The sequence below is a fragment of the Caretta caretta genome, chromosome 27, assembly GCF_965140235.1.
Source record: "Caretta caretta isolate rCarCar2 chromosome 27, rCarCar1.hap1, whole genome shotgun sequence".
Taxonomy (NCBI): Eukaryota; Metazoa; Chordata; order Testudines; family Cheloniidae; genus Caretta; species Caretta caretta.
In genome coordinates, this window is record NC_134232.1 from 639,702 (window position 1) to 664,048 (window position 24,347).

The following is a 24,347-nucleotide window of genomic DNA, read 5'->3' on the forward strand; positions in this document are numbered from 1 at the left end:
TTGTATACCCTTTGTGCTGGAAATGGCCCAACTTGATTATCATACACATTGTAAGGAGAGTGATCACTTTAGATAAGCTATTACCAGCAGGAGAGTGGGGTGGGAGGAGGTATTGTTTCATGGTCTCTGTGTATATAATGTCTTCTGCAGTTTCCACTGAATGCATCCGATGAAGTGAGCTGTAGCTCACGAAAGCTCACGCTCAAATAAATTGGTTAGTCTCTAAGGTGCCCCAAGTCCTCCTGTTCTTTTTGCGAATACAGACTAACACGGCTGTTACTCTGAAACCTGTGTGCCCTTGGTCTCTCCGGGTCTCAGTTCCCCAGCGGTACAATAGGGAGCACAGCCCTGCCCTAGCTCACAGGGGTGTGTGACGAGAAAACCTTGAATGAGGTTCTCAGCTCCCTTGGTGATTGGGGCCAGCCGGACAGACAGATGTGTATGGGGCAGACAGGGAGGTAATTCAATACAGAGATTCGAAGGTGACATTTAGTGTTTGGATTAGGCGTTTCCTGCTAGCTAGCTATGAAGCATCTGCTCAGTTGTTGTGGTTCTTTGTGTCTCCTGAGAGGGGTCCCGGAATGCCTGTGCAGTGTGAGAGCAGCTGACCAGCAGAGAGCTCTCAGCCCCCAGTTGAGTCACTACCCTGTCAGGTTCGAGTCTGTTCAGTTTTACTCTTAGCACACACAAGCACACCAGCCAGGAATGCACCCAAGCCAGAGCACACGGTGCGGATAACGGAGTGGGCACGTCTCCACATTTAAGTAGTTGGGAGAGAGTCCATCTTGGTTGAAGGGAAAGCAAATTGTTTAACCAGCGCTGGCAAGTTGGACCCTTTTGTCTGACACAAAATATTTCCAGGTAACTGCACAGTGATCCAGGACTGAGGGCAGCCGGCAGCCTTGCTTCCAAAGGGGAAGGATCAGTTTGGTATGTGATCTGCATTGTTCTTTCCCGGGCTGTGTTTGAGCTGGGCTTGCTAATGAGAAAACACATTTTAAGGAACTTTCATGCAACTTAGCTTTAGTCCTTTAAAGCAAACTATTCAGCAAGTAAATGGCTAACCCTGAGCACTGCTTTGTTTTCACTCTGTGAGCAGTTTGGTAGCAGAAAAGACATTCAAACTGTAGCATTAATCCTATTAAAGAATTCAGACATTCCTGGGGGAGGCTGCACTTTGTCGATTGCTCTTTTCCCTCCTGGGAGTTAGAGAAGCCATCATGAAATCGAAATTCCTTTGCAATAAGTTATAAATTCACTCGAAAGGCCAGGCTGTTCTTTCCTTTCTCGTCGGGTCTCTAGCATGACTTTATAGGAAGGCTTTTGCTGATGATAGTGACAATCAATTTTTGTTGCGGGGGAGGAGGGTGCTCTCTAAAATAAACTTAAAATGAGCCGAAGGCAGAATATGGAGTTAATATGTGAGACATCCCTTTCACAATACACTGAGAGAGAAATGTTTGTGGGCCAGGTTCTCAGTGTAAATCAGGACAGTTGCATTGTGGACGCACATTAGTTTCCACCAGCTGAGGATCTGGTCCAGTATGTTTAGAGCTTGGAGATCAGCTACGGTAAAACACGAAAATGATGGCTGGTCTCGGGGGTTTATCTGCAGTCTGTAGATAGAATTCTGTTTGGAATTTCTTAGAGGTAGGCCCAACCCTGGGAAAATCAGTAGTGATTTCATTCTCATGAGTAGCCCCATTGTGTTTGCAGGGTGGGACTGAAATGTGCATCGTGAACCTGAATTACTCTCTGCAGCCATTTATCCGGGCCACCAGGCCAGACACATGGTTCCACCATCTAAATGGGAATATTACAACAGTGAAACTAGATCAGAAAAAACTTGCAACAGTAAGAGGGAGATTGCATTCACCCCAAAGCCGGGAAGTGGGGTGAGGTCCAGCCCCAGGCAGGGGACCCTAACTGTACTCCCTTTTACCACACTATTGTTATAGTTCATATGAGATGAGCGCCCAGTGCTGGGCAGTAGAATATGGCAAATCGCGCTATGTAATGCCAGGCAGAAGATGATATGGTCAAAAGTGACCGTTACATATTTAAGCAGGGAGGACATCAAATGTTAAAGACAGAAATCTCAGCTGAGCCCAGAGCCCCACTGCGCTCGGTGCTGAACAAACACAGAGCAAGAGACAGTACGGGACAGTATTACAAGCTAAATCGACAAAGCATGGGAGGGGAAAACTGAGGCATAGAAGGGTGAAGTGACTAACTTAAGCAGCTCACTGAAGGAGTCAGGTTAGAACTCAGATTTCTGAAAGCCCTGGACCACACTGCCTGCAAGTGCAGGTAAGCGCCTTTCTGTGCAGACCTTACAATGCAGCCTTTAACTGTGAGCTCACTGTCTTAACTTTCTGTCCTGAATAGCCCCATTGACTCCCATGCCTTTAACACTGAGCTAGCTTTAAAAAAACAAGGAATCAGGTGTCATCCCATGGCGCTTGTGAGCACAGTAGGAGCCCAGGGGTTCAGTTCAGAATCGGCGCTTGTGCTGAGCTCTGCCTCAGCAGAAAGTTTTCTCCATTGTCTATTTCTTATTTCAGGATGGCCTGAATGGTTTCACGTTGCCGCTACTGCCCTGGCTGCCAACGTGGGCAGGGGTGTGCACAGGAATACAAATTTGGCCGCTTTTGGAGGGGCACTTTCTGTGCCCCCTATGGCCGGAGGAGCTGGTTCTCCCCCACTGCCCCATGGTCCCAGGGCTGGTGGAGCTCACTCTCCCCTGGCAGCTGGAGGAGCTGTCATCTCCCGCCCCGGGGCCCAGGGCCAGAGGATCTCGCTTTCCCCGCCCCGACCCTGGAGGAGTTCTGTGCCCCCGCTGATTGGGGGGGGCGCATGCCCCTGCTTGCTGCCCCATGCACGCCCCTGAACATGGAACCATGCAGAGTGCTTTGTTAAACAGGCTCTGGATTCATTTGTTGTGGGTTTCTGAATTTCTCACCCGACTCAGTGAAAACAGCAGGTGAGCGTGGAAACCAGGTGTGCAGCCTGAAAGCTAGCGGTGACACCAGCTGCTGCAACGGGGCGTTGATCCGCCTGGCACTGCTGGGGAGGATTTTTTAAAATAACAAGGGTTTTATGGGAGTGGGGGAGATTTGGCTTCTGGTGTTGGAGCACAGGAGGTGAGGGGCATGTGTTCAGCTTTGCTCCACAACCAGGAGACCTAGAAACTTTCTTTCTTTGGAAGGAATGCGCCTCTCATGATCACCTGACTCCGGCAGCTGGGGCTTGAGAGAACACCAAATGCTGATGATTTAACCACATGGGGAGGGGGCCAATGCTGGCAGGAGAAAGCAAGTGGTGAGCTCCCCAAAGGGAAGAACTAGGGGCTGTGGGCCCTGCCAGGGACAGGCCAAAGGGAGCAGGTGGGGGGGCCAATGTAGCAATAGGCCTGGAGCTGCTCTCTGAGCAGTCCCTCCCCCCATTCGCTGCAGTGCGGGTGACAGGCTGGCGGAGGCGCGCCCCTGCCGCCCCAGGCCTCCCAGCCAGGCAGCACCATCCCGGCTGGGTTTGCAGCAGCTGGGATATTAATCACTGGGGTAAAGGTCAGGCCGAGCTGCGGGTGTTTGCTCCATTTCCCGGCCCTGCGGAAGTGCTCGCTGCTGGCTGGCTGTGCTCCTCGGCAGTCAGGTAGGAAAACTTGGAGCTTTACTCCAGTTTATAGGATCGGACCGTCCTTCTGAGCTCACCCTATGACCCTCCTTGCTCCCCACATCCCTGCCTGCCCAGGTTCCCCAGGGCAGAGACCCCAAGGGCAGGCACCAGCCCTGCGAGAGCAGCAATAACCTGCTCTGCTCAAGGGCTCTGGGCTTGCAAACCAGATTGCCCAAGCTCAGCTCGGCAGCTGGCCGAGCTCCCTACCCCTTTCGTGGGTCCCTGTGCCAGCAGGGCTGGGACTTGTCATTCTCTGTGCAGCTTGGCGGGAACCCACGGCACTTTGCACCTGGCGCTCCTGGGCTAGGCCTGGGTTTCCCACGGTTTCTGGGCCATCTGGGCTGAGCCTGGGTATCCTGCAGTCCCTGGGCCATCTGGGCCGGGCCTGGGTGGGGTCTGGGCTACCAGATCTCTGTGTGCTCTGGACCGGGAGTGGGTATGGGCGCTCCTGGATCCCTTGGCTGTCTGGGCCCCTGTGTAAATGTCTTTTCTAACACACAACAAGGAACTCTGTTTGAATAGTGAACAGGACTCTTCCCCATGCTGCACTCCCCCTCCCAGCTCCCTGGTGCCCCAGCGTCTTTCTATACCTCTCAAAGAACAGTGCACATCCCCTCCCCGCCAGCCGGGGTGCTCAGGGATTCCCATGAAGCATGTGCTCACGGGGTCGGGGACCTGTGCTATTTGGGCCCAAGCCAGGTCCAGACACTGATGGGCTCTATGTGCTTGGGGTACTTCCATGGGCCAGTGCTGGAAGGGTTGGGTGGGCCTGTCCCAGGGTCTGGCTGCTCTTGTGTCCCTGTGAAGCAGGCCCAGCGCTGGGCAAACAACAGTGGGAAGGCTGAGGGATGCCAGACACAGACAATAAAGATACAATAATAACACAATCCTGATTTACCTGGGTTAAGGATTCCAGGATCTTCCCCTGACAAAGACCCGGGGCAATTTTCTGCAGCTTAGCAGATTCTAAACTAAGATTTTTGGAAAAGAAGCTGAAAACAAATCAACCAATAAAAAGAAGCCCCCTTGCAATTGCTCTGGGAGTTTCAAATATCTGGGGCAGGGCCACGGACAGAGTGACATGGAGCCGAACTTAGACTGAGGGCAGAAGCAGACAGAGGAAACAGAGCGGGGTTGGGGGGCCAGCCAGGACCAGTGAGGGAGAGGGACTGGGGTGACGAAGGCAGCCCCGCAAGTGTTCAGAAATCATGTGTCAGGCCCCAAAAGTTACAAGATTGGCTTAAAAATCATGAGATTTTAAAAAGCAACAAGTTTTGGCCGAGTCACCCAGCAAACAGAATGGGTTTTGCAGTGCCAGGAGTCTCCTCACAGCACCAGCGTGACTGCTGCCCGCAGCCGGCTGGCAATTCGTTAGGCTGGCACTGGCCAAGTGCAAACAACGTCATATGGCCTTGGCAGACAGGTGATCATGAGTGAGAGCTGGCCAGGGGTCCAGCAACATCACCACCTCTGGCCTTGTCTCCGGAGCCTTTCTCTCTCCTCTGGCTCGTTCCGTCACAATACAAGCATGCTCTAGTCTCTCCCACCTTCAGAGAACCCACACTGGACCCCGTTTGCTCTCTACCTACCTTCCATCTCTACGCTCATTGAATTGCTGTCTGGAGTTCCTCCTCCAGTCCCATCAAAGACCCTCTTCAACCTAGGGCCTGCCCTTGCATGCCACTGAAACTGTTATGCCAACGTCTTTAATTACCTCTTCCAAGGCAAAGCTCAAAGCCTGTGCTCCATCCTCATCAGCTGCCTTTGACACCATCAACCATGAAATCTTGTCCTCCCTTAGCTGCCAGGGCTCTGTCCTCTCCTCGTTCTCTTCATACCTCTCTAATTGCTCCTTCCATTTTTCCTTCGGTGGATCCTCCTCATCGCCTCTCCAGATTCTGGGGGTTTCCACAGGGCTCTGTCCTTGGTCCCGCACTTTATCTGTGGGCAGTCACCCCCGCAAACAAATTCAGCAACTACCTTGGGGCTGGTGACTGATTCCCAGATCTACCTCTCTGCTCCAGCCCTGTCCCCAGCCCAAACTGTCTCTCTGACGGCGTCTAGTGAATGACTAGACATCAGCCCAAGCTCAACATGGCTAAACTCAGCTCCCCTCAGTTTTTCCCTGTTACCTCCTTTCCCCATCACAAAAGACAGCAACACGATCCTGCCCATCACTCAGGCCTGGAAACTGGGCATCCCTTGATTCAGCCCTTTCTCTCTCTAGGTCCTCACATTGGTCTGTCTAAATCTTACTGGCTCTTTCTGCAGAACATTTCTCAGCTCCGGCCTTCCCTATCCCCAGAGCTGGAGCGCTGGTCCAGGCTCCCATCCTATGGCGTCCTGCTCACCACAACATCTTCTTGGCTGGCCTTGGCGCGTGCCGTCCTGCCCCGCTCATGTCCGTTCAGAAAGCTGTTGCAGAGTTCATTTCTCCAGCCTATTGCTCTGATCGCATCTCCTTCCCAGTCGCATCCAGCATAAGCCGCTTGCCTTCATTCAAGTCCCCAGTCCCCACTATACCTAGCATCTCTCGTTCGCTATCACAATGGCAACCCTCGCCTCTGAGTGGCCCAGGAGCCCAGCCTCCATCACTCCTGCTGCTCCTTGTGCTTGGGAGGGCCCCCCCGAGTGCCTGCAAAGCCGCGCCGTTGGTCAGGCCCTCCTCAAAACTGTCCTTTGCCATGATGCCTGCAAAAGACTTGACCTGCACTATGCTGACAGTGCTCTGGGACCACTGCCCGGCCTGCTGACCAGGACTGCCTCATTGTTCCCCTGTGCCCCCTTGTCTGTCTGTCTCCCTCTGTTGCTTTGTGTCTCATACTGAGATTGTCAGCCCCGCGGGGCAGAGCCCACCTTGTGTACAGCGCCTGGCACAGCCAGGCCCTGAGCTGCTCCTGGGTGCTGTCCGAACCATAACAGTCACGCTGGGGAAACGTGTGAGGCGGAGACCAGGCCTGAGGTGCCCGACTGCACACACAGGGCTGCTTCAGCCGAGCTGGCTCAATGCCAGGATACAGGGCTTTGGGAACTCTGCCCTGGCGCTCTGCTGGTGCCGTGACAATTGCGCTGGTTACGCTCGGAGCGGGGCGTCTCTGTGACTGGCTGGGGAAGACCTGACCCTGTCCTAACTAAGTGGTTTGAAACGAATGCTCCTGCGAGGCAGCGTTTAGCCAGGTCACCGGGAGGTGCCGTAACCTGAGCTTCACCTTTACAGACCTTGTGTCTGTGGCCGGCAGTGTGGTCTAGAGGGTAGGGCCCTGGTGTGGGAGTCAGGGAACCTGGCTTCTATTTGTGCTCTGCCGGTGACCTCGGGCAAGTCCCTGCCCTTTCAATTGTCAGTTCTCTGGGGCAGGGGCTGTCTCCGGGGGTGTTGGCGCCTCCACAATGGGTCCCTGCGCTTGGGTGAGGTCTGCAGGTGCCTTCATAGAATAAGTAATAACCATGCTTGTGGGTTACTCGGTTAGCTGCCGTGCTTGGTGTTCCGGCGCGAGGGTGGGCGCCAGTCACTCTGGCCCTGATCAGAGCTCACAGGTCACCAGGTCTGACCCAGTTGATCGTAGAGTTTAAGGCCAGAAGGGGCGATCAGAGCCTCCAGTCTGAGCCCCTATGCAGCACCGGTCACCAAACCCCACCCAGTTGCCTCTGCACTGAGTCCAGTGCTATGGATTAGACGAAAGCATTACAGCCCTCCAGAGAGTGAACTGCAGTGTGCCACAGGCAGAGAACGGGGACACCGAGGTGCCAGCATGCCAAGGCCTCTGCAGTGGCAGGGAATTGATTAGTGGGGTGTGAACAGATGATCCGAGCAGGTGAACCATGCCCCACACTGCAAAGGAAGGTGAATCCCTCCCTTCCCTCAGGTCCTGCCAATCTGATCTGGGGGAAAATTCTTCCCGAGCCTGAAGAAGATGATCAATTAGACCCTGAGCATGTGAGCAAGACACACCAGCCAGGCATCTGAGAGAGAGGATTCTCTGTACCATCTCAGAACCCGTCTCCAGCAGCATCCATCTCTGATGCTTCAGAGGAAGGAAGAAAAAATAGCCCAGACTGCATCAGGGGAAAAAAATTTCCCTCCTGACCCCAGCAGGTGACGGGCTGAAGCCCTGAAGCATGAAATTGAGAACATAAGACATAGAACTGGAATGAACCCCCTGGGCCACTGAGCCCAGCCTCACACCACAGGCCACTGCGTCATACAGTCCCACTGGTCAGTTCCTGGCCAGCTGCTCTCCTCTCGCTGTGTAGCTTGACCTGACGCATTAGAGCTACCAGAAATGTTTCCATAATGACATTATGTTGAATCATATTAAAGAAGTTCTGTATTAAAATCACAAATGAGTTTGATTCCCCATAGTTCAAATTCCAGGGTATTACTAATTAAGAGGTCTCTTGGTTTTTGGTACTGTTTCTCTCCCTCTATGTGTGAAACTTGCAAGCTGCTAATTGTGTTAGTACATTCTAAGACAGAGTCTGTTCTCAAAGCAATTCACAGAGAGAGAGACTCAAAGCAATACTCTATCAACAGAAACAGCACCCAGAGACTCCCCGCCCTTTTGTTGTATTAACAATTGTAATTAAAATAGAGATAGAGGATGTATGTGGATGGATGCTTGGTGTGGATAATAACTGAATGATCAGGGAGGTGCCAGCCTAAGAATCCAGTGTCCATCGGCTGAAGAAGGCATCAAGTGGAAATAACCAGAGGACCCCCCGGAGGGCAGACTGGAATCCACCCAACAGCCTCAAGAATGGGAGAACCAAAGAACAAGATAACATCTTGGAGCCGTCAGGAATGTGCTATCTGCTGATTGATTCAGCAACAGCATGATGAAGCAATTCCCATAGACTGGCATAGGAAGAAATTCCTATAAAAATAGACTCTAAAAAGTGAGAACTTTGGGGTCTGATTCTGCAAACCAACTTCCAGGAGCATCAGACGAGCATCTGACAAGGCCCTGCTCCCTCCTCATGTCCAGGCCACCTGGCCAGTGGCTTGGCATGAGCAACTCTAAGGCTGGTAACTATGATAACAACCTTGCAGAACCTGTGTGTGTGTGTGTGTGTGTATGTTTGTATGAATGAATGTGTGAATAAATATGAGATTGAATGGAATGTTATAACTAGAACTAACTGCTCACTATGATTCTTTCTGTATTCACAGTAAATGTGGTATTTTGCCTTTTTCCCTTTAATAAGATCCTGCTGGTTTTTATTTTATTGGTACAACATTTTGGTGGAGAAATGCGAAAGGGGGAATATTGGTAAAAAACCTCGGTTATTGTAAATATTGGTGTGCACACCGCCAGCTCTAGTGAGCTAGGCATTTCTATTAGGTTAACCAGACCTGCTGGCCTCCGAGAAGGTAGCAGGGGACCTGCTGGCCTCTGAGAAGGTAGCAGGAAAAACAGATTAAACCAGACCTGCTGGCCTCCGAGAAGGTAGCAGGGGACCTGCTGGCCTCCGAGAAGGTAGTAGGGAAAACAGATTAAACCAGACCTGCTGGCCTCCGAGAAGGTAGCAGGGGACCTGCTGGCCTCCGAGAAGGTAGCAGGAAAAACAGATTAAACCAGACCTGCTGGCCTCCGAGAAGGTAGCAGGGGACCTGCTGGCCTCCGAGAAGGTAGCAGGAAAAACAGATTTAACCAGACCTGCTGGCCTCCGAGAAGGTAGCAGGGAGAAATAGGTTAACTGGACCTGCTGGCCTCTGGGAAGGTAGCAGGGGACCTGCTGGCCTCCGAGAAGGTAGCAGGGAAGAACAGGTTAACCGGACCTGCTGGCCTCCGAGAAGGTAGCAGGGAGAAATAGGTTAACTGGACCTGCTGGCCTCTGGGAAGGTAGCAGGGGACCTGCTGGCCTCCGGGAAGGTAGCAGGGGAAAAACGCATAGATTAAGCTATGATTTCAGAATCTAGGCTGTGTCACTTGCTAAGTAATACCAGCAGTGACAAAGAGATTGAAATATCCATGTTAAGATGTTTAAAAGAAAACAGGGTAAGCCAGTACCAGAGGGAGGAATGGAGTCAGAAGGAACTCCAACCTCACCTTTTGTTAAAGAAATTACACCTTTTAAACAAATCCTTCAAAAATGTGGGCACAGTCCTTGGACTAAACAAGCCCTAGCTGATGTCTGCACTATTTCGGACCTAGAGGATAGATTGGCTCAGTATATCCTCATATACAAACCTTCTAGTGCTGCCAAAAGAGATGCAGCAGCAATTTGGTTGTTGTGGGAGGCATGTAAGGATTCTTCCCTCCGCTTGTCTTCATGTAAAGAGGAAAAGGCACAAACGGAAAAGGGAGCAGACAATTGGAAGGTGCTGGCTACAAATACCCAAAGCCAGCTGAAAATAGTGAAAGAGGCACTCCAGGAATACAAAAAGAGTGAAAAAGTTAACTCTGCAGAGGCTGGAGGGACGCAGGTAAAGGGGGAGAAGGCCCTATGTACGGCACCCCCAGGCATAATTACAAAGAGAAAAGAGAGTAAAAAAAAAAAAAAATTAACTCTGCAGAGGCTGGAGGGAATTAAGCAGTTAAACTTTGTATTTCACCCAAACAACTTTTAACCGAAAATGTTAAAAAGGAAAGTGTTAGAGAAAGAGCATTCTTGGTTTCTTTGCAGCCATTCTGAAAGAAAAATGGGCCCTTTTCCAAAGGAATGTCTGTAAATTAGCCAGGCAAAAATAAACTATCTGATTAAAATCATTTGACTGGACAATTTAGTCAAATTTGATAAAAGAACATAAGAGGGTTCTATTGGAACTTAACTGCCTCAAATGTATAAAGGGAATGTAAGATGTTAAAAACAGAGCAGTGTGGAAGGGATGTTAAGGAAAAGAAAACGTGTATGTATCTGTCTGTGTGTGTGTAAATATGTAAAGTTCTAAGGACTAGTTAGTTTTGTTTTTGTTTTAAATAATGCCACTAAAAATCCATTTGACTCTTTAATTCAAAGTTGCAAAACTGACAGACCTTTTTGCTAGACACAGGTAATTAGTGTTGTTTGGCTTTGGGATTTGGCATTTAACCCTTAAAAGGTTTCAGAGGAACAGCCGTGTTAGTCTGTATTCGCAAAAAGAAAAGGAGTACTTGTGGCACCTTAGAGACTAACCAATTTATTTGAGCATAACAACCTTGCAGAACCTGTGTGTGTGTGTATGTTTGTATGAATGAATGTGTGAATAAATATGAGATTGAATGGAATGTTATAACTATAACTAACTGCTCACTATGATTCTTTCTGTATTCACAGTAAATGTGGTATTTTGCCTTTTTCCCTTTAATAAGATCCTGCTGGTTTTTATTTTATTGGTACAACAATTTCTATGAAGTTTGGAATTTTGAACAATTGAAAAATAAAGGGAAAATGTGGGTGAGAATCCCTCTCTCCCCTGCCCCATTCATTCTTTGGCCCGCTATAGACGGATCCTATCGAGTCGTAAGGAGTTTGGAGTGTTCTATTCTGAAATTGGAAACAATGGGGGGAAAGTCTCAAAAATGGTTGTGAAATGTTTCCCCATGTTTCCCTGGCCAGCCGTCTCTCTACGGAGACATTTGCTTCTTTAGAGGTTTCCAGATCATCGGAGCAGCGGTGGGTCATGACGCTTGCTCTCTGGGCGCTCACTCCGTGCTGCTTTGTTCCAGATCAAGCGTTTCTGGAGGTGCCTTACGGGATGGAACTGCACCTCTGACTGCGCCCAGGAGAGCAGCTTGTCAGCAATGGAAACCGTGGTGATAGTTGCCATCAGCGTGCTCGCTACTATCTTCCTGGCGTCCTTCGTGGCGCTTGTGGTGGTTTGCAGGCAGCGCTACTGCCGGCCCAAGGATCTCCTGAACCATTACGATACCAAGTAAGTGTCCAGCCCCCTCCTCCACTCGCACCAAATTAATAGGGAGGAAGCGAAAAGAATGTTGGAAAAGCGGAAGGAAGGGCCGAGAGCCTGCAGATTTCACAGCTGCTGGAACGGACGAGCCAGCGCTCCGTGCACCAGAGGTGCCCTGCAGAACCTTCCACTGCCAGGTCAGGCTGTCTGCCCAGCTTGGCAGCCGCAGCAGCGAGTGCCTCTGCCGGCAGCAGTGTGCCGGGGCCTGGGGGAGTGATCTGGTGTCTGACGACGGACACAGAAATGGCCAGAGAACTAAGGCAGAGAGCGTGACGGCAGAGAAAAGCCTTGTCCTCATTAGAAAACTGTATGGCTTTGACTGCACTGCTGGCCTAAGGCAGTGCACCCCGGGGTGCGGATGTGGTTGCACGGAGATCAAAGTGCTTTACGAAGTGGGAAGGGGAATAGATACAAGGCACCGTTATCCCAGTGTAACCACATCCAGGCCAGTGGGGTGAATTGCCTTGGGCCAGCGATCCGCTCCCCCGAACTGCCAGCGTTATATAAACCTGGGGGTCGGACAGGCCTAAGGAGTTAGAAACTCAGATCCCATTGAAAATCAATCAGAACAGAGCGCCCGTCTCCCTTACGCTCCTTTGAAAACCAGCATAGATGGTTTCTTTGCATTTCTGCTCCCCGCCCGGCAGGCGGAGGAGGAGAGAGAGAACAAAGCACAGGAGACAGATGTGCAGTCCCGTCACTTTGTGCATGACCGGAAGGTGCTCAGATACTGGGGTGGTGAGGAACCTACAGAGACTAGACTAGACTCGACTAACATTTGTATGTGGCAAGGAGACTATTCCCCAGTGGACGAGTCTGCACACGATGAGAACAACAGGCTGTCACCGGCATTCAGCATACGTTGGGGCAGGAATCTGAACTGACCACTGACCCCGTCCCGCTCTGTCAGCTCAGCCTGTGCAGACTCAGGGACGCTCAGTCGGTTCTGAGTGTCCCAGGTGGCGGTTATCCCCAGGGTAACAGAACAGAAAATCCAGGTGGGTCAGAAATAGTGTTTCTAACGTTTCCAAGAGAGAATTTCTTGCAGAACCCGAAGGGCCACACCCGCCAGAGCCCAGCACCTTGGGACATCATTTACACCCAGGCAGCATGCTGCGTGCCCACCTTCTGAAAAGCAGGACCCATGGGACAGTCTCAAGTTGGGCCCCCAAAATCACAGGTCACTTTTGAAAATCTTGGCCAGATGCAGCTGAAAGTAGAGGGCTCTAACAGCTCAAACTCTGCCATTGACAAAGGGAGTTAGGCACCTAAATGTCTTTGAGGCTCTGGGCGTTAGGCATTCTTGGATATTGTCCCCTCAGGCTCTTCGATCACTTTGGGCCAGACTTACAAAGATGGTCGGGTGCCCAAAACTGGAACTAGGAGCTGGGCAGGATTGTCAAAAGCACCTAGGCAAGTTAGGTGCTAACTTGTACTGAAATCCATGGGGCTTGGGCACCAACCTGTTTGGGCGCTGCCCCTACGTGCCTAAAGTCCTTTGTAAATCTGGCCCTTGGGTGCTTAGAAAACGTGCCCCTTAGTTATTGCCATCACGACTGCCCCCCTGTGCCAGGTGCTGAATGACCCATTCCTGTTTGTTCCAGACCGATCGTCGACCTTATTGGGGCGATGGAGACGCAGTCGGAGCCCTCGGAGCTGGAGCTGGACGACGTCGTGATAACAAACCCCCACATCGAGGCCATTCTAGAGAATGAGGACTGGATTGAAGATGCTTCGTAAGAATTTCAAAGCTGCCTCTTGGGTGATCTTTAGAACGGGCTCCCGAGCTCTGCCTGGTTACCTGCCTTGGCTCCAGGATGGTCGCCTGCTGCCTGGGCCAAAGCCTGCCTTGGGAGCATGCTTTTATCAAGAGCAAAATCACTTACTGCAGGCAGCAGGATGGTCTAGTGGAGCAGCCTTGGCCTAGGTATCAGGAGACCCAGATTCTAGCCCCAGCTCTCCTGGCGACCCCATCCCCCTCTGGCTGAGTAGATTGTAAACTCCTTGGGGCAAAGCCCGGTCCCCAGGCGCTGCTCTAATACAAAGCACAATCATTCAGGGCCCCATTGCCTAAAGGCAGAGCCTGCATATCTGTTGAGCCATGAGTGCAGTTGTGCAAACCCAGGTGTGTTCAGGGCCCTAATTTGCAACTCCAAATACTTGGGGTACAAAGCCCTGGCCACAATGTTTGTGCCCAGGTGCAAAAATGGAAGCCAGGTCTGGAATCTCTGGCTTGGTTCCAAGTGCTCTGAGCCGTTTCTTGTCAGGGTGGTTGGTGGGGTTTGGTGTGAGGAATTTTCCTTGGTGTGGAAACACAGACCCTAGAGGTGGGGGGTTAACAAGCTAGTAAAGATTCAGAAACTTGAAGGCCAGAAAGGACCCTCCTCTAGTCCAGGGTCCTGCCTAGCACAGAGGATCATAGAGGTTGAGGTTAAGGCCAGAAGGGGCCACCAGACCATCCAACCCAGTGGTTCCTGTGTTAGGTGTGAGACTCACCAAGGGACTTAGGCTCTGATCTGTCTCTTTAAGCATCTCCATCCAACATCTGGGCACTGCTGACGCTCAGACACGCTGCTCAGCTGCTGCCTCGCCCTGGAGGCACCTTGATCCCCACAGGAGTCTCAGGCGATGTCTCCATGACGGGGCCGTAGCAGCAGAGCCCGGTGCCATAGCTCCACCAGCATAACCCTGTAGTGCAGATGCAGCCTGCAGCTCTGGAAGGGGGTTTTCCATCCACCTCCCTGAGCGACGGGAGCTAGGGGGTTAGGCTGGCATGGCTCCAGCTATGCACTCAGCTGCCTGTGTCCTGACGTTGTCCCCCCCGACCGACACGTGCCCCATGCCTAAGCCTCAGCGTGATTCTCAGACCGTGAGAGGTGCCCATGCAGCAGGTGTGCGGGGAGCACACCGACCCCCACGCAGACTGCTAGGAAGTAATGGAGAGGAGGAGGATGCTTGTGGCGGGAACACACAGCCCCGAGGGTGGGGTGTTCACAGGGGAGTGGGAGACCCATGTTTGCACTCTGGCTCGGCCTGTCAGGTAACAGGGATCTGAACTCTGGCACTCGCCCAGTCTGTGCCCTTGGACCAGGCGAGAGAGTCCAGGGCGTGCTCCCTCCCTCGTGATACATTGAGTTAGGTGTTCAAAATGGAAGGGCTCCGATGGGAGAGACTGAGAGAACCTCACCCAGCATGTGCAATAGCCTGGTGGTCAGGGCACTCCCCTGAAACGTGGCAGGGCTGAAAGCAAGTCCCTGTCCCCAGGCAGAGCAGGGGCTGGAAGCGGGTCTGCACACCTCAGGGGAATGCACTGATCCTGGGCTGCTGGCTGTAGCCAGGCGGAGTCTCTCGCTCTCTCTGGTTTAGCATAAGAAAGGGCTGGCCTGGCTCGGACACCCACTCCAGGACAGCCAGGGTCCACGCTGTGAATCCCGAGGGAAGGGAGGCATCTCCCTCTGGCCTGTCAGGCAGACACCTACAGCCCAGAACTATAGGGACCGGGGTGCCCAAGTAAGCTGGTGGATCTGGGCCCTAAGCCCTGCACCTGTCCTCTGCATCCACTCCCTGCTCTGCTGGCTGGCCACTGAGAATCCCAGTCTTAGGTGCTGAGCCTTGCCTTTGCATTGTATGGGGCCCATGGGCACCTAGCTTGGGGCTGCGGATTCCGCTGGGTGGCAGGACACCTCCAGCCGATGCTCCGGTGCTGAGCAGAGCAGCATCCGAAGGCCCTCGGTGACATTAGCCGCACGCTCAGAACACCTCTGCTGGGAAGAGAGCTCCAGCCTTGGGTGAAAGGGAAGAAGGAGGATCCTGGGAACTACAGGCCAGTAAGCCTCACTTCAGTCCCCGGAAAAATCATGGAGCAGGTCCTCAAAGAATCAATCCTGAAGCACTTACATGAGAGGAAAGTGATCAGGAACAGTCAGCATGGATTCACCAAGGGAAGGTCATGCCTGACTAATCTAATCGCCTTCTATGATGAGATTACTGGCTCTGTGGATGAAGGGAAAGCAGTGGATGTATTGTATCTTGACTTTAGCAAAGCTTTTGACACGGTCTCCCACAGTATTCTTGTCAGCAAGTTAAGGAAATATGGGCTGGATGAATGCACTATAAGGTGGGTAGAAAGTTGGCTAGATTGTCGGGCTCAACGGGTAGAGATCAATGGCTCCATGTCTAGTTGGCAGCCGGTGTCAAGTGGAGTGCCCCAGGGGTCGGTCCTGGGGCCGGTTTTGTTCAATATCTTCATAAATGATCTGGAGGATGGTGTGGATTGCACTCTCAGCAAATTTGCGGATGATACTAAACTGGGAGGAGTGGTAGATACGCTGGAGGGCAGGGATAGGATACAGACGGACCTAGACAAATTGGAGGATTGGGCCAAAAGAAATCTGATGAGGTTCAATAAGGATAAGTGCAGGGTCCTGCACTTAGGACGGAAGAACCCACTGCACAGCTACAGACTAGGGACCGAATGGCTAGGCAGCAGTTCTGCGGAAAAGGACCTAGGGGTTACAGTGGACGAGAAGCTGGATATGAGCCAGCAGTGTGCCCTTGTTGCCAAGAAGGCCAATGGCATTTTGGGATGTATAAGTAGGGGCATAGCGAGCAGATCGAGGGACGTGATCGTTCCCCTCTATTCGACATTGGTTAGGCCTCATCTGGAGTACTGTGTCCAGTTTTGGGCCCCACACTACAAGAAGGATGTGGATAAATTGGAGAGAGTCCAGCGAAGGGCAACAAAAATGATTAGGGGTCTGGAACACATGAGTTATGAGGAGAGGCTGAGGGAACTGGGATTGTTTAGTCTGCAGAAGAGAAGAATGAGGGGGGATTTGATAGCTGCTTTCAACTACCTGAGAGGTAGTTCCAGAGAGGATGGTTCTAGACTATTCTCAGTGGTAGCAGATGACAGGACAAGGAGTACTGGTCTCAAGTTGCAGTGGGGGAGGTTTAGATTGGATATTAGGAAAAACTTTTTCACTAGGAGGGTGGTGAAACACTGGAATGCGTTGCCTAGGGAGGTGGTGGAATCTCCTTCCTTAGAAGTTTTTAAGGTCAGGCTTGACAAAGCCCTGGCTGGGATGATTTAATTGGGGATGGGTCCTGCTTTGAACAGGGGGTTGGACTAGATGACCTTCTGGGGTCCCTTCCAACCCTGATATTCTATGATTCTATGAAAGAGTCACGTGAGGGAGAACCCACCTCCTCCCTCAGCAGGCGGTTACATGACCCGCGCTGCAGCAACACGCGCTACAGTGACAGAAGCGGGTTTTCCACCCCCTTGAGAGGCACTGGCCTGGGAGGTGGAAGAATTCCACTGGCAACTTAGCCGTGTCCACACTGGGCTTAGTGTGGTTTAACTGCATCTCTCAGGGGGTGAATTTTTCACATTGCTCAGCCACGTAGGCAGGTTGACCTCAGTTTTAGGTGAGGACCAGGCTTTCCCACCCTATTAGACAAGTGGACCCTGCTTCCAGCCGGATCGCTAAGGGCTTGGTTGTGAAGTAACATTGTGATGATACCTGAGTGAGGTCTGCTCTGTGGAGCCCATGGGAAATGCTTAGCTGATGAAGTTTCGGCTGGTGGACAGAAGAAGAGCTGGTAACAAGACAGACAGCTTTCCTGACCAAAGGCATTCTCTTTCTTCACAGGGGCCTGGTCTCTCACTGCATCGCCATCCTCAAGGTAAGTCTCCCACAGAACTGCCTCCCCCACGTATTAACCCATGCTGCTGTGCAGGGAATCAGCGCCAGGAAATAAGCAAGGGGTCTGGAGGATTCTCTGAGAGGCTTTGGGCTCGATCCACACAGGAGATTTACACTCCGGCGTGGCAGCTCTTAAGGAATCCACAGCCCCGGGCCCCCAGGCTCCCTGTACGATGCATGGGCAGAGCTGGGCACCTTAGAATGGGCTTCTTAGAAGCCAGAGAGATGATCAGGGAGCCACCTACACTAGCCAGCAGGAAATGCTGAGGGGAGAGATGGGGCCTAAGCCCTGCCCCCTAAGGGATTTGGGCACCCATCTCTCTGCTTGGGATTCTCAGCTGAGACCCCTCTCCTGGGGCCAGCTCAGCCCGGTGTAGTCACTGTGCCCTTATGCCAAATACCCACTGGTTAGCTCCCCTGGGATGTAGGAAACCCAGGTTGCAGTCCCCACTCTGCCTGGTTGGGAGCAGGGACTCAAACCCAAGTCTCCCCTCCCACAAGGAGGTGTTCAGGGGTGGGAGTCCCACCAGCTCTCCTGCTGAAGTTATTCTACGGCGTATGAAATTTGTAAATAGTCATTGGCCTGAGAGCTGTGTCTCCCAGGGAAGCACCCTAACCACTTGGCTGCCAAGTCCTTCCCTCTCGCTGGCCTCTAATGAGCCAAGCTGATCACTTCTCGCACTCTCAACAGATTTGTCACACTTTGACAGAGAAGCTCGTTGCAATGACAATGGGCTCTGGGGCCAGAATGAAATCCCCCGCGAGCCTGAGTGACATTATTGTGGTCGCAAAGCGGATCAGCCCCAGGTAAGTGAAGGGGATTGGCAGTCTGTTTCGACTGGGGGCGTACAGCTTCAACTTGCTCTGCAGTTCCAAAGGGCAGGCAACTCCTGGAAACATCAAGCATTTGCAATAGCCCCTGAATGACAGCATGGGCAAATTCACAGTAGTGCTGACCCCAAACATTCAAAACTCATGTGAGGTTTCAAATCTCATGAGATCTTAATAATAATAAATGGCTTTTGATTTGCTGTTTGGTCTTTGAGCCATTGAGGTCCCATTCCCAAGCCTTTCTCCACAGCCACAGGGGCTAGAACCTTCCTTGTTTTTTTTCAAATGCAAGCTGAGAGTCTCACCTAATCACAGGACTCCAGGAGCTGGGGCTTTAAGAAAAACACCAATTATCAATGAGACTTGGCAATGCTGTGTGGCTCTTCCTGTCACTTGTCACTTTGAAGATCAAAACCAACACTTTGTGTTTCATCCAGAAAGCAAGCTGGAAGCCAGTGCCATCTGTGACAGGGCTTAAGATCCGATTTCCCAGGGCTCAGCACCCACAACTGGGGCCAGATTCTCAAAAGAGCTCTGCTCCAGTTAGGCACCTCAATAAGTGTCTGGTTTTGCTGGGGATTGGCATATGAGTCTAAAAGCCAAGCTCCCGTTGGCCTCCAGTGGGCCTTGTGCTCCTAAATCACTTAGACACTTTTGAAATGGCCACCCTTTGATCTCAGTGGGGGCCGCTGGGCAAGAGGCACTTTTGCAGATCTGGGCACTACTTCCTTGAGCTGCCAAATGGGAGTTGGACTCTTATGAAAATCAGCCTCCCCCCCTTGTGGGAACTCCTGCGACGCTGACTCTAGGTGCCTTCCTGCACTGTAGGGGTTCACAGCCAGAGGGAGAGATGCCAGGCTCTAAAATGTGCTCGCTGAGGGAAAAAGCCAAATCACTACCAGGGCACTTGCAAAATACAGTGAGAAACAAGCAATGCTTGCTCTCTCTTCCCCCTAGGGTGGATGATGTTGTGAGGTCAATGTACCCGCCTCTGGATCCCAAGCTTCTGGATGCACGGTAAGCTCTGGGCGAGGTACCCAAAGACACTGGCTCTTAGGGTGTCATTCTTTAGCCACAGGAGAACAGCGTCAAGGGACACATCCCCACAAGAATGCCCCATAGCCCAGTGGTGAGGATACTTCCCTGGAGGGTGGCTGATTCCTGTTCAAATCCCTTCTCAGCAGACAGAGCGGGACTTGAACTGGGGTCTTCCCCCACATCCCAGGGGAGCAGGCTAATCCCTTGGCTAGAAATGATGAGGGGGGTCTTCCTGCCAGCTCCTCTCCCACTGCCATTGTACATCAGTTCTTTAGGGCCCCGAGCAAGAAGGCACACTCTGAGCACGCCTGCCGGCTTGGGGCCCACAGGAAGTTAGGCGGAGGGTCGTCTGCCTTCCTCCAGTTCACACGTCCCGCTGGGACGTCTGGATGCCGAGTGGGGGCTGCAGTGCATACGCACGCAGGCAGAAACATGGGCACCCAGACAGCTGGTACTGCAAAAATGTGGTGCCCAGAGGGTTTAGGCACTTACAGAGTTTGACAGCTGCTGAGCGGGGGACTCGTGAATCCCAGTTAGGCCTGATTCTGGGACTTAGGCACCTACCCTGGCAGTTAGGTGCCCGCGCCCTGTTGTGGACAAGCTCCATATGGTTATTTATATTCCTACGTTGCTGCCCTGGTGGAGTTTGCACCTTGCTCTGGCGCACACATTCCTTCCCAGCGCTCCAGGAGAAGCTAATGCTATGGAAACATGCTGTTTGCATCCACCCCGGGGGCCCGATCCTGGCCTTTCCCAGACTTCCCCCACGAGCGAGGAGCAGCTGGGTCGTGGGAGTGAATTAGTGTGTGGGCTGTGGGAAGGTGCTCACGCCCCAGGAGATGAGTAAGGTCTGCCGCACTTGCATGCAGGGCTCTGGCATGTTACCACGAGCCCACGATCAGGGTCAGTGCCCGACTCTGAGAGTCGCAGCTTGGCCCTTGCCTCCCCCTCGCTCGAGGGAGATGTTTCCGGGGCCAGCCCCTCCAGCTCCAGCCACTCCCCGCCCGCCTGCCCGCTCCTCACCCACACACGAGGCCCATCTTGGCTGCACTCTGCGGCATGTTGGTGACGCAGGCGGAGCGCACAGTGGGATACAGGGTCCCTTTCACCTCCCTAGCCCCCTGCGTGGGCACAGGCCGCGGGTCATAATTTAATGACCGCGAGGTGGTCAGCTTGGGCTGGAGAGAAGGGGAAGGATCCAAAGAGACACTTGACGTGTACAGAGGGCCACGGCCGTACAGGCACCTCCAGGAGGGAAGCAGCGTCCTGGTGTAACGCACACTCATCCTGAGTGTGGGTTACACTGGCAGACGGGCACATCTCTGCACGGCCATCTGCAGCCGAGAGACAACTGCCGTCCTCTGGGCGATTGTCAGGAGCTGGGCCGAGCATGCTGGGTATAGAGCCAGCGGCGGCAGCCATCTTTACGAGTGAGATAGCGGCCATCTTTGCTGAGGGCAGGAGCAGCTTTGTGCCCATGGGGCAGCTCCTGGCCCATTGTAACTTGTGGGAAACAGCAACCATTGGGAGGGATGGTTTAATGGCAAAGAGAGAAATGAACAGCATTAATGGCCTGTCTTAACTGCAACTAGTGCCCTCCTAGGTGCATTTGTCACTCGTCTGCAGTGAGCTTAACTGCATGGAAAGTGGGCAGGACACAGATGGCCGTTTATTAGCAAAAGATGTGGGAGAAGGTGAGATGCTGCAGACGTTTCTTTTCTTAGAGTTGATTGAAAATCTCTCCCCGCTAATTCCATCTGTACGCACAGATTCTCTGCTGCGCACTAGGGGAGGGTACGCTAGGTTCTGCTGCCTCCAGAACAAAGAGGTTAAAGAACAATAATCGTGACAGATGTGCCCAGGGGCCCACTGAGAACAGGGCTCAGTTTGCACGGGGCTGGCCAAACAGTCCCAATGTTACGTGAAAACACAAACCCAGCCTTAACGTAGAAACATAAATGTGACAGTTCTCGGGGTACCCAGGACTGTGGGTCACCTTGTTCCTCCCCTGCCTTCAGCGAGAGGAAAAATTACTTGAGCTTAACTGGGTGTCAACTCCCTGACACTTCCAGTCTGTTGGCCCCCCAAACCATCTCCCCAGGGCCGTGCCAGCCCATACTTTGTCTTGCCAGTTAACAAGAGGTGCATCCCACCCTCTGAGCCCCTTGGTAGCGTCCCCTGTAGTATCCAGTCCCTTGTCCACTGAGCTCTCAAAGAATAGCAGGTTTGCTGCCTCCCAGGAACAGGGCATGAAAGTGTGAATGATTCAAGTCAGGATCAGCGCCCTGTAAAACACCCAGCACTGGGGTATTGTTATAGTGAAATAAACAACATGCTTATTAGCAGAGATGAGAGCTTCAAGTGCTAGTGAGCAAAGGTACTGGAAACCAAAGGCTCCCTCGAAAACCAAATCCGAACGCAACGTCTAAAGCCTAAACTTACCAGGCTACGCTCTGGCTAAGGCCATTTCTTGCACCCAAATGTCCGTTGTGGCGCTGCCCACCAGGGCAGGCCAGCATCCTGTTTTCATGAATGGAATCAGGCTGTCCAGTTCCTGCCTGGGAGTGTCTCTGTCTTCTTCTTGTATCCCCAGAGGTCATTGTTTGTCCTCAGAGACAGTAAGATCCCCCCCGTTGCTTGTTCCCTGGAGCGCTCTTCCCTGCTGATGTCCCATTCCTCTGTCCACCTCATCTATAACTGCGGCTTCCCTCGTGCGAGCTCACAATGCTGAATTAAACAGAGATATGCCTCTGACCTCCTGTCTGGAAAACACCTGCCTTCCTCTTTGATTGGTGACAGATGTTAAAGCATAGTGTCAGTGTCCACACCTCACTCCCGACACTGCACCTGTGCAACCATTGTACACCAAGATTAACACCAACTCTGACCGAGGAACTCCCGGGACATCACTAATGGAGAAGTGCCAGGAAAGCGGTGCACTAGGGCAGTGAGTTTGCTAGGCCTGCCAGGAGCTGCTGTTACACCACAGTGAACACCACGGACCTCTGTGTCCCAACACAGGACTGCTGGGTTTATGCGGTGCCTGGGGCTTGGGCCACTACTGCAGTAGTCCTAATACCTCTATATAATAACACCACCGCTTGGCTCCTGCATCACCGCTCAGGGTGCATTACAAAGGAAATCCGTACAAGTATCCCTAGTGTACAAAGGGGGAAACTGAGGCACAGAGCAGGGCAGTGACTTGGCCATGGTCACCACAGGCCAGTGGCAGAGTCAGGCCTAGAAACCTAGGTCTCGCATCCCAGTCCACTAAGCTATCCACTCAGCCACATTGCCTCCTGCTGAGAGATTAATAAAGCTACTGGTTGATAAAGCCCCTTTTTGGCATGTCCCGTCCCATCCAGGGGAGGGTGCAGCGGCCAGACCTCCTGCCCAGGCGCTGTGGTACAGAGGCCTGGTGTTGTTGTCCCCAAGACTTGTAACAGCATCCCGGTTGCCTTGCAGGACAACAGCCCTGCTGCTGTCTGTCAGCCACCTCGTCCTGGTGACCAGGAACGCCTGCCACCTAACCAGTGGCATGGACTGGATCGACCAATCGCTGTCTGCCGCGGAGGAGCACATGACGGTGCTGCGCGAAGCTGCTCTGGCCACCGAGCCCGAGAGAAGCATCGCAGGGGGCGCAGAAAGCTTCCTGCAGGAGCAGTCTGCCATCTGACGGAGGTGGCCCGGCCTGCCCTGGTGAGGGCTGACGCTCCGCGTTCTCAGGGCATCCAGGCCGCTGCTTGGTGCGCTGAGGGGGTCAATTATTTGCATGAGCCATGCAGAGCTGTTAGTATATTGACACTGAACTGTTACCAGAGGTAGCTAAGGCAAAGCGCTTCTGCCGGTCCCCTGCTGCTTTGTAGTTTGGTTGAAGCGGGGCTTTGATTAATAAAATCCCATGAGAAATCAGACCGTGGGAGGGGTTTCTTAAGCCGATACCAGAGGCTGCTCCTGTTTCTAAAAACACCCCAGGCTGAAGCTCAGTAAACTCTGGCCCCCATCCTGGGGCTGCTGCAGTGCTCTGCGGAGCCTCAGCTGCTAGGAAGTTGCTGCAAAGCTGATTTAAGGGGTTTCCAAGGAAGATCCCCTGCCTGGCACCAGCGGGTTCCCCAGGAGTAGGGCTGGCACAATAGCCCTGTACCACCTCCTCCAGGCAGTCCCCAGCATAAGGCCACCAGGGACAGGAGGAGATGTGTTAGCGGAGGGAGAAGCATGCTCTGGGCCCCTGCTACTCTGGGGCAATGGAGCAGCCCATGGGAGGCTGTTCAATGGCGCCGTAGGGTACCCCAGCCAGACCGTGTCCTGGAGGAGCAATGGTGGCATAACCCTGCCCCAGCCCCTGCCCATCCCTCTCACAAGCTGCATCTCCTGAGAGGCACAGACTGGCCTTCTGGGTAAGGTGAAGCTTCTTATCAGCCCAGGGCAGCGTTCCCTGGGGACCAAGATAAAGCACGTTGGGACAAGCTCACCAGCTGGCTTGTCTGGGAGCTTGGAGAGCGTGGGGGAGGAGGGGCAGCAGGGTTCTGTAATGTAATGCAAGAAAATGCTTATTGAAAATCATTGAGTCTTCGGAGACAAAACCAGACAGATGCCGAGAGAGACACATAGACAGACACAGTCAGACACAGAGACATAGCTAGCCATGACACACAGACATAGACAGACAGACAGAAAGACAAGAGATGTAAGTGGGCGCTGGGCGCTGCCCTGCACTGGTGAATTCCACTCAGCAGAGGGAAGCCGTGAGATGCACCGAGCAGCCCAGGGCTGGAAGCCAACAAGCGCAGAGACCCAGACCCTGCCCAGAAGTCACCTTCTGTCCAGCCAAGGCCAGGGTGTTCCCAGGCGTCCGGCAGTGGACAGCAGTGACAGCGTGGCTGGGAGGGCGTGGAGCAGGGATCTGCACCCCTCACCCACCCCGAGTCAGACACAGACAAAGGGGCAGGCGGTATTCTGCAGTTGAGCATCACTTTCTGTTTAAAGGTGGATAATTCCAGATGCTCTGAAACCTGTGTGCGTATTAGCTTGAAATTTGCTGTGCCCTATGGGGGTGCAACGCAGGGCGAGTGGTCCAAATTTGGGATTATTTGAGCAACAGACTTCAGAGATACAGCCTCCCCGAAAGTATTTGACAAACTCACCACTTCCATAATGACAGGTTTCAGAGTAGCAGCCGTGTTAGTCTGTATCCTCAACACTCCTGTTCT

At 52.7% G+C, this 24,347-nt stretch overlaps 1 protein-coding gene across 3 annotated transcripts; it reads left to right on the forward strand.

Annotated features, from left to right (window-relative positions):
• Positions 1–665: 665 nt before the first annotated feature.
• On the forward strand, positions 666–23,049 carry TMEM98 (transmembrane protein 98). 3 transcript variants are annotated; one of them, XM_048830350.2, is made up of 7 exons: positions 666–930; positions 11,322–11,527; positions 13,165–13,296; positions 17,215–17,248; positions 17,960–18,075; positions 19,057–19,116; positions 22,603–23,049. In XM_048830350.2, exons 2-7 carry the CDS (start codon positions 11,397–11,399, stop codon positions 22,811–22,813), a joined length of 684 nt encoding a protein of 227 aa, XP_048686307.1. In that variant the 5' UTR covers positions 666–930; positions 11,322–11,396; the 3' UTR covers positions 22,814–23,049. The 3 variants fall into 3 exon arrangements, with proteins under 3 accessions (XP_048686307.1, XP_048686309.1, XP_048686308.1); XM_048830352.2 differs by having other exon boundaries at positions 666–861; XM_048830351.2 differs by lacking the exon at positions 666–930 and adding an exon at positions 3,549–3,651.
• The last annotated feature ends 1,298 nt before the right edge of the window (positions 23,050–24,347 follow it).